The 10666-nt window shown below is 40.2% G+C and overlaps 1 protein-coding gene across 1 annotated transcript; it reads right to left on the minus strand.

Annotated features, from left to right (window-relative positions):
* Positions 1–431: 431 nt before the first annotated feature.
* On the minus strand, positions 432–10444 carry LOC118493403 (cell wall protein RBR3-like). The gene is made up of 3 exons (XM_035993051.1): positions 10379–10444; positions 870–2272; positions 432–580 (listed from the first exon to the last, which is right to left on the minus strand). Exons 2-3 carry the CDS (start codon positions 2230–2232, stop codon positions 432–434), a joined length of 1512 nt encoding a protein of 503 aa, XP_035848944.1. The 5' UTR covers positions 2233–2272; positions 10379–10444.
* Positions 10445–10666: the final 222 nt, after the last annotated feature.

Consider the following 10666-nt stretch of genomic DNA (forward strand, 5'->3'; position numbering starts at 1 on the left):
CCAGAACCTAACCGAAGCTAAATTAGGATATGTGTTGGGCTACCCTTGGTTAAATTAGGCTAGGTTAGGATGAATTAGATTGGGTCAGGTGGCGTTAAGTTAGGACACTGTTATTTGCACAATGCTTTTTGACTCTAGGGTGTTATCAAGTGGTTGCAAGGATATTTGATGGTGGTTGCTAATGTTGTAAAAGAATATTTTACGTTTCTTTACTTCAGTTTTGTCAAATCTGAAATGTTTGCCGTTTCCCTCAATTACCTCTCTCTATTTGGTGCCATTTTTCTGATTGCTCTCCTATTCTCTTAAATGATATATGTTAGCAAGTCTGAGTTTGCGTGACCTGGCTGGCATTGGCCCGTAGCGAAGATTTAACATATCTGGGCTTTCTGAGTTGTGGCATAACTCAGAGATATTCTCCATCTTCTTCATATCTATTTTTTCCTCTCTACCTTCAGTCTTTGCTTCCTCACTTCCATCTCCAACTTAAATACTTGTCTGCGATATGAAACGGCCAGCTCATTCCTTCGGTCAAGCAGCTCTTTTTGGATCTTGGCTATTATCTCTGGCTGTCTGAAGTGACCTGTAACCAACAGCATATATGAAAGGTTAAGTCTGTAGTCCAGTTGTACACTCGCACCCCTCCCAAAAGGAAATAGTCAACAGATTTGTATGGTTGCAAGTTGTTAAAAATATATGTTGGCCTGGCGCCATAAGTGAGATAAGAGCTATCTTAGCTTAACTGAGTATGTTTCCTCTGTTCTCCATGATAATTAAATAAGATACATAAATTAACTCATGAAAGGGATATGTGCCCACTGTAAGATAAAAATAAATTGAAAAATTGACAAAATGTAAGTTTACTTTCTTACCATGAACCTGGAGGTAGCACGCATCCTCACAGGTTGATTGGATTTCCCTGGCACAGCGGTCTATCCTCCATTCGAGCCACCAAATGTATATTCTTGAAAGCGGACCAAACGTTTTCCTCTCCTTCTTTATCTTCATCTTTTCACACCTCAAATCAGAATAACGCTGCTTTTGTATTTCAACGAGCTCCCTCTCCTTTCTCGCACTCAGGCTATTAGCCCTTCTTTCTTGCTGACTCCATGTGGTAGAAGGCTCGTCGTCTTCAGAAGATGAAAATGTAGAGGAAGGGCTGTCACCACTTCCGTCCTGCCTCAAGGTGTTTGAAGGGTTGACCCTTCGTACGCGCTCCCACCAGATGCTAGGGTGGTCAATGTCAATGCAGGGCAGATGGTTCTCACCAATTCCTCCATCCTGCCTAAAGGTGGTAGAAAGGTTGAAGTCTACGATGTACAAATTACTTCGTTGTTGCTGCCTCCTTGTGGTAGAAGGCTCGTCGTCTTCAGAAAATGAAGACGAAGGGCTCTCAGCCCTTTTTTCTTGCTGCCGCCTTGGAGTAGAAGGCTGGTCGTCTTCAGAGGATGAAGACGAAGGGCTCTCAAACCTTCGTACTCGCTGCCTGGTGGAAGAAGGCTGGTCGTCTTCAGAAGATGAAGACGGAGGGCTCTCACCTCTCCATGCTTGCTTCCGCCTTGGAGTAGAAGGCTGGTCATCTTCAGAGGATGAAGAGGAAGGGCTGTCAAACCTTCGTACTCGCTGCCTGGTGGAAGAAGGCTGGTCGTCTTCAGAAGATGAAGATGGAGGGCTCTCACCTCTCCATGCTTGCTTCCGCCTTGGAGTAGAAGGCTGGTCATCTTCAGAGGATGAAGAGGAAGGGCTGTCAAACCTTCGTACTCGCTGCCTGGTGGAAGAAGGCTGGTCGTCTTCAGAGGATGAAGAGGAAGGGCTCTCACCCCTTCGTATTTGCTGCCTGGTGGTAGAGGGCTTGTTTTCTGCACAAGACAAAGGGCTCTCACCCTTTTGCCTGTGCTCCTTCATGATGGTAGAAGGGTTGGTGCCCACGATGAACAAAGAGCTCACATTCCTTCGTTCTTGCTGCCTGGTGACAGAGGGCTGGTTTTCTGCACAAGACAAAGGGCTCTCACCCCTTTGCCTGTGCTCCTTCATGATGGTAGAAGGGTTGGTGCCTCCACTAGACGAAGGTCTCTCACCCCGTCGTCCGTGCTCCCTCAAGATGGTGGGAGGGTCGAGGTCTTCAGGAGATGAAGGTCTCTCACTCCTTCGTTTGGATTTCTTCGAAGAAGAGTCCATATTTCCTGAAGACCGAGGTCTTGCAAAGAATTTTAGTCCAAAAATGGATCTAAACATTTTCTCGATGATTTCTCGTTTGTATACTGGCGTTGTGAAACTGCAAGTACAAACACACAAACAGACACAGCAATTACTTCACTGATCACATTATTGTTTCAAGCAGCACACTAAGCAGGTTATTTCACTTAAAGCCCATGTTGCAGGTTAACCACCACTGTTGATTAATGGGTACATAAAGCACTCAACATATGTATATCATTGTTAACTTGCCAGTCAGTCCCACCTGTGAAATCCCCCGACGTTGTAAACACATTTTCGATTAGATATCTCACGTTTTGATGGACCCTACTAGCTCCAGTAACAACATATTTGCCTAGTGTTTATTTATTACTTGGATGGGGATGCTGTTCAGCTTTTCACAAGTTTAGACAGCTAGCTAAAGCTACGCCGACGTTTTGCTAACGTTAGCGCAACAGCGTTAGCCTAGACGGCTAGGTAAATATTACGACTGCCTTCGTTGTTTCCTCTATCTGCGTCCACGTTGTCAACATAAGACATGTGGCGTTAGTGCTCCTTTTGTACCATAATTGTATTGAATGAAATGTTAAGCTTCGCTCCTACGAGATGGGTGGGTTTTTGTTAGCTACGTTACACACAAAGTTAACTGGCTATAGTTAGCCTGTGCTAGCGGAATTAGCTAATGTTGTGTAGCCAGCCAGCAGCTTCGGCAGTAGTTCCGGCGAGCTAACCACGACAGCTAACACATCCACAAGCGTCTCTATTTCAAACAGCACTGCAGATTGACTGCTTTTAGCAGGAGAGGTTGATTGTGGGCGACAATAACTGTCGTGGTTAGCTTACCGAAACTACTGCTGATTGCCGAAGTTGCTGGCTGGTTATGCAACGTTAGCTAATTCCGCTAGCATACAGGCTAACTATAGCCAGTTAGCTTTGTATGTAGCTAACAAAAACCCACCCATCTAGTAGGAGCAAAGCTTAACATTTCATTCAATAAAATGATGGTACAAAAGGAGCACTAACGCAACATGTCTTATGTTGACAACGTGGACGCAGAGATAGGAAACTCTGAAGGCAGTCGTAATATTTACCTAGCTAGCAGTCTAGGCTAACGAATTGCACAAATTCATTAGAAAATAAACCCTGCAACATGGGCTTTAACTAAACCTTCTAACTGAACTTAAATAAACTGAGAAATATGTATCTGGTCACACATCATTATTGCACTCTGCTTGATTAAACAAAATGCAAAAGGTCTGCCACAAACATCAGAATAATAATAATAATTATACCTATACTATATAGACTTCAGACTACAGTATAATGTACTTTCAAATAAATCAAATCAAGTATGAATGTATGTCAGACACATATACAGTACATATATCCATTGACATACTATAGCTGCAGCTAGCAGGCTACAGCAGTGACGGACGACGGATCAAAAAACGGCCCTGGCATTTCTTCTTCTTCTTCTTCTTCTTTGGGATTTTACGGCAGCCGGCATCCAAAAAGTTGCATTGCTGCCATCTATGGAACTAGCACCGCAGTGCATTATATCCTGTTATACAGTCCAGTGTCTATTAAAAATTTAAACAAACAACGTTTTCCCCTCCCACTTGATCCTACTTCTAAAATACTCTTCAGAGATACTTCTTCCAAACCAATTTCTCGCAATTCTCTGAGTAGATCTAGTCTTTGTCGGTCATAATTTCGACAAGAAATCAAAACATGATGCACTGTCTCAGGTTCCTGACATGAACACAAACCACTCTGATGTTTACCTAAAATAAATAAAGTGCTGTTCAGCAATGTGTGACCAATCCTCATTCTAGAAATAATAACCTCTTCCTTACGTCTACCTTCCCCTCTTTTACAAACATTAACTGAGTCAGTTACTTTCCTAGAAATTGAGAATAGATGCCTTCCTTTGTTGTCTTGCTCCCAGAGCTGTTGCCATTTTAAAATTGTTCCCTGCCACACAATGCTTTTACCCTCCGCCTTAGATAGACTAATGTTGACATCTACGATTTCCTTTTCAGCAGCTTCCTTGGCCAACTTATCAACCCTTTCATTTGATGCAATACCAACATGAGCTGGGACCCAAATGAATGATATTTCTACCCCTCTAATTTTCACATCTCGAATTGCCAGAAGAATATCATACACAAGGTCTTGTCGACTCTTTGATGACCCTTTCCCAATACTATTGATAGCTGACACAGAGTCACTACATATCAATACTTTCTGGTTCTGAATCTGCTCAGTCCATTGTACTGCCATCAGGATTGCATATAACTCCACTGTGAACACACTTAGGAAATTTGAGGTTCTCTTACTCGCTTGGGCATTCCACCTCTGAACAAAAGCTGCTCCTGTAGCACCTGTTTCTTGATCCTTTGAACCATCAGTAAACATTAATAAGTGTTCCTGATACCTTTCTATTATATGACACTGGAATTCACGCACTAAATCTGTTTCAGGATTTTCTAACTTAATCCCAAGTATGTCTAAATCAGTCTTTGGGACCTCCAATTGCCATAAAGGAACTGATGGCCACAGCACTCCAGGACAAAAGTCCTTATCATGAATAGACATTTCCTGTGCCACTGTCTCCCCTGTCCATCCAAAACTTGAAACTCTTGCCACCTCTCTCTCCCAACTTCTCTGAATTGTTACTTTAACTGGGTGATCACACCTTTGACCCATCAAGTTGACCCAATAGTTAGCCTGAAGTTGCTTTCTCCTGTTTCTACCTGCAAAGAACACACTGGAGAAGATCGCACAGCTCCTGTACATATTCTCAGTGCCTTAGCTTGGACTATATCTAATCCAGCTAAGACTGACTTGGCTGCAGATCCATAAACCAAACACCCATATTCAATTCTTGCTCTAATTAAATATACATAAATTTGCTTCAAAGAAGCTACATCTGCTCCCCATTCCGTTCCAGCAAGACATCTCATTAAATTCAATACCCTTTTACATTTGTCTATTATTTTTGAAACATGATCCCTCCATGTAAGTCCTGTATCAAAATACACACCCAGAAATTTAAAACTTTTAACCCTTTCCAAAGTCCTACCATACAACTCTAGTTTTATACTTTCATCTATTTTCTTCCTCGTAAAAAACATAGACTTAGTCTTCTCAATAGAGAATCTAAACCCCCATTTCCTTCCCCAGTCCTCCACTAGGGTTAAAGCTTCCTGTACCTTCTTCAGAGTATACTTAACATTCTTCCCCCTTTTCCATAGGCTACCATCATCTGCAAATAATGACCTTCCAATTCCTGACTGAACATTAGAAAAAACATCATTAATCATTATGTTGAACAGTAATGGACTAATAACACTACCTTGAGGTGTCCCATTTTCTACCAAACACCTTCTAGATGTTTCTGTCCCTATTTTCACCTGAATACTTCTATTATTTAAAAAGTCCATTAACCAGTTAAACATATTTCCCCCAATTCCTAGCAAATGCATCTTGATTAAAAGACCCTCTACCCATAACATATCATATGCTTTTTCCACGTCTAAAAATACTGCCACAACAGTCTCTTTCTTTATCTGTGCTTTTCTTATTTCATCCTCAAAACATATGATTGAATCAATAGTACTCCTTCCCTTTCTAAAACCACTCTGACAACTAGCCATCAACCCCCTTTCTTCAATAAAGTGCATCAGCCTTCCATTCACCAACCTTTCCATTAACTTACCTAAGTGAGAAGTTAGAGCTATTGGCCTATAATTCGCTGGATTACTAGCATCTTTTCCCGGTTTTCTTATTGGAACAATAACTGCTTCCTTCCAACCTACAGGAATCTTTCCTTCCTCCCAAACTTTATTAAACACATTTAAAACCTTCTGAATCCCCGTATCACTTAAATGTCTTAACATACTATAACAGATTTCATCTTTACCAGGAGCCGAATTCCTACACTTATCCAATGCATTTCTTAACTCTCTCAGGGTAAAAGGAACATTATATTTATCCTCTAATTTTTCTTTCTTTCGAATAACCTCAGCATATATACTCCTTGTTTCTTCCCTACTCCTTCTTTCTTCTTCTGAAAGATTACTGGAACTATGTACCTTACTCAATGTGTTCACCATCATTTCTGCTTTCTCTAGGTTTGATACAGCCAACTGTCCTCCATCTGAAAGAATTGGATAATTCCACTCTCTTCTAATACCTTCCATTTTCTTGATCATTCCCCATACATCGTTTATATTAATAGCACTTCCAATTGAGCTACAATAATTCCTCCAGTATGTTCTTTTCCTTTGCCTTATACTCCTTCTCACTACTGCCTGTGCTTGCTTATATTCAATCAAATGTTGAAAGTTATGGGTTCTTTTTAATCTTCTAAAAGCTCTGTTCCTTTCCCTAACTACCTCTTCACATTCAACACTCCACCATGGAACCGCTTTTCTTACTAGTTTTCCTGAACTTCTTGGTATTGCATCCATAGCAGCCATATAAATACTCTGTCGCAACTCAAGTTCATTTATTTCAACATCATTTGTTTCTTGGACTGAACTACTATACAAATCACTTATTTCCATAAATCTCTTCCAGTCTGCCTTTTTGAAAACCCACCTTCCATGACTATCTTCTGTGCTCACCTTTACAACAACATTCAGTTTACATATAATTGGGTAATGATCACTTCCAATAGTGCTTTCTCCATGCACTTCCCACTCACACTTTGGAGCCATTCTACTAGACAAAAATGTGAGGTCTAATACTGACTCTTTACCAGTTCTAATATCAATCCTAGTCCTTCTACCATCATTCAAACAAACTAAGTCCCTATCATTCATTACTTCCTCAATCACCTGTCCATTGTTGTCTGTCTTTTCCCCTCCCCACAGTGTATTGTGTGCATTAAAATCTCCACACCATAAAACATTATCTCTATCCTGGCCTTCTATTTCCTCTAATTTATTTAATTCTAACTGTTTACAAGGATTATAATAATTTATTATTACTATTTTCTTTCTATCTGCCCATACTTCCACTACCACATATTCTTGTTCCTTCCCTGTACCTAACACCCTGTAGGGTACACCCTTCCTTAAAAAGGTAGCACAACCCCCACCACTTCCTTGCTCTCTATCTCGTCTGATGACAATATAGTTAGATAACACAAAATCAAATCTAGGTTTTAACCATGTTTCCTGAATACACATTACATCAGGTTTTACACTCCTACTATCTATAAACTGTTTAAAATCTTGACCATTTGCCAACAGACTCCTTGCATTCCATTGGAAAATGATCATAATAAATAAGATCATCCTTTACCGACGTCCTGACTGGAGTGTACAGCAAGACAGTCTCTTATTTCTTCCCATTTTAAGTCTCGCATGCCCAAATGCTGAACTGCTGCCTTTGCAATGATTTGAATCCTTTCAGTTTTAGATTTAACCTCAGCTGTTGCATTAATTACCCCTGCAATAAAGATAACCAAGTTCCTCTTCTCTCCCCACTCCTTTTTCCCCTTCTCTTTCTCTCTTACATGTGCTTGTTGCTGTGTCCATGCATTCCCTGCTGCTATTTCCTGTCTAACATTTCCTTCATTAACCCTCTTTGTTTGCTCCACTCTTTTAACTGCTTCTGTATAAGGAACTCTATCCTTCCTTTTCACATTCTGAATCTCATTCTCCCTTCTCATTGCGTCACACCCCCAGTAGGCCGCACTGTGACTCCCTCCACAATTACAGCATTTAGGTCTTACCCCCTCTCCACATTCCCCATAATCATGTTCTCCACCACATTTAGCACATCTTTTAATCCCTTTGCACGCCTTAGCTACATGACCAAACTTCTGACACCTATAGCATCTCATTGGCTTATGAGTGAACTCTCTTACCCTGTATCTCATATATCCAAAATATAGTTCTGCAGGCAACTCTTTTGTGCTGAACTGAATCAAAACTGACTCGGTTTCTTTTTTCTCAACCCCCTTGGTCAAACGCTTTGCACTCTGAACAGCATCACATTTTTCTTTTACATTTCTAACCAGCTCCTTCATCTCAACTGCTAAAGGAATACCATAAATCACTCCTTTACTTCCTTGTTCACCAACTTTCACCACCTTCACCACCACTGTTTTCCCAACATCTTGCAGTTTTAAAGCTCTTTCAAGCTGCTCTTCAGAGCTACATCCAATCAATAGATTGCCATCATTGAGAATCCTAGCATATTTAACCTCGCCAACCTGATTTTTAATTATTTTCGTCAATTTTAATGGATCCAAACTCTTCACTCCTGGTTCTTTGAACCTCACAACGACATTCCATTTCTCCTCACTCTCTTTAACTCCTCTAACCCGCTTTGCTTTATTTATCCTCCTCATCTGCCAGTTCCCATCTTCTGGATCCAACTCATCCATGCTACAACAACTATCGTCCGGATTACCAGCCATGATAGAGAATATATGCAATTGTATCGTATACCGGACCTATACAGGCCATCGGCCGATACTCCCGCAAAATACTCTCTCCACTTAGTCTAACCTACTTCTAACAATCCTTCTGAAATAAAGTTAATTGTAGGAAATAAAGCAAAACAAACAAAACACACACAACAACACCACAAACTTTCTCACACAAAAGCTCAACCGCGTGTCCTTCTACCACCAGACACTCAACCCCGGAAAGTCATGTTCCAATGTTTTTCGGCCCTGGCATTTGAAACACACAGACCCTATTATCAAACCACACCAACCCATAGAAATAAAAATTTAAAAAAAATCAACGTAGCAGAAAGGTGTACCATTGCCATGGTAAAATCAATCAAAAGTCAAATTAGTTTCATGCCATTATATGTCTATGCACCAACGTTACACAAATGTCATAAAACATACAAAAAAAACAACATAAAAAGCAAAAATGTGCCGACAACAGTTAAACATCTTAAAGCATCTGCAGACCACTAGGTGGCGGTGCTACGACATGATCCGCTCCACTAAAGGCACATCCAGCACAAATACACCGGCTCGACGTTAAAGCACAGTAGCTAGCTAGCTACATCATACAACAGCTCCACCAAAACACGGAAAGAGCAATGCACGGCCATAGTTCAAATTACAACAGTTTCACCAAAATATACAGCTGCTAACGTTAATATTAGCTGAAGCAACACACTCTTTTTGTTTGGAAAATAAATCACTTAATTTAGCATATTTTTCACTGGAAGCCAACCGTGTTATCTTTGTTTTCTCTCTCTTTTTCTCGGCTCCCCCCTTTGGTTGTTTCGTGCCGCGATTCATTGTCTTTTATCATGGTGCTGGTCAGTGATAATGGATTCGGCGCTAAAAAAACCATTTTGAAACTACCATAGACTTCTATTGTAGTTGCTCGCTCTCGCCGTTCACAGGTACACGGTACTGTAAACATTTCCATGGCAACAGCGACTTGGACCAAACAATGACGTCGTTGTAACGCTTCGGATTGTGGGTAGTGTCGTTTTTCTCCATATGATCGCGAATAAAAATAACTTTTTGAAAAATAACAAGACAAATTATTATTTGATTATTATTATATATATATACTGATAAATATATATATATATATATATATATATATATATATATATATATATATATATACATATATATATATATAATAAAAACACTACAATGAAAGTTCTACGACTAGCTCAAAAGACACCTTCACTGTAACACAACAAGACAGTTTTGTTTTAGATCAACAACCCACAGATAATTTTAAAACAGGACGTATTTAGTCATACGTTTGAGAAATAATCTTTAATTCACATGTGATCTGTGATAGAAACTGCAGAATGTCACAAGTGCTGGGACTGCAAACTTCTTAGTCAATTTAAAGTGTCCTCGAGGGCAAGGAAACACTACACATGCAGTCAACTTTGTGCACATGCAATTTAGGCAACAGGTAATGCAACATTTAATAATTAAAATTGTTTTGTGCAAGAGACAAAGTGCATTTCCATATCCTGATCACAGACAGCACATCTGATAGCTGGAATATAACTGATAAAAAAAGATATTTATTTGACAGAAACATGCGAGGAAAGTAAATATACTCCTTCCCCAACACAATACGGCTCTACTAAACAGAAAGAGTTGAGTAAAAAAGTAGTTCTAAAAGTTTAGTAAAAGTAAAGTTTAGCTCTGCTGTAAAGTGCGACTTACCTTGCCAAAGGGTTGTGTGGAAAAGGACTGGAACTCTGTGTGCGGCTGTCCAATAGACTATCGGCGTTCTAGTTCTGTTGTTTTGTTTTGTTTTTGTTATTTTAAATAAAAGCAGATGTTGAGTCTACCGTTGTGCAAAGTCTACGTTCAGTTACGCGTTCTGATTCGTCGACTGACCGTGGACTCCCCCAATTAAATAGCTCCGTTTGACTGTAGACTACCAATTGGAAACGTAGGATTCGCCGACCGCAGACTACCAATCACACGCCGACATTCAAAGCTGTACCT

Source organism: Sander lucioperca, chromosome 16 (genome assembly GCF_008315115.2).
Source record: "Sander lucioperca isolate FBNREF2018 chromosome 16, SLUC_FBN_1.2, whole genome shotgun sequence".
Lineage (NCBI taxonomy): Eukaryota > Metazoa > Chordata > Actinopteri > Perciformes > Percidae > Sander > Sander lucioperca.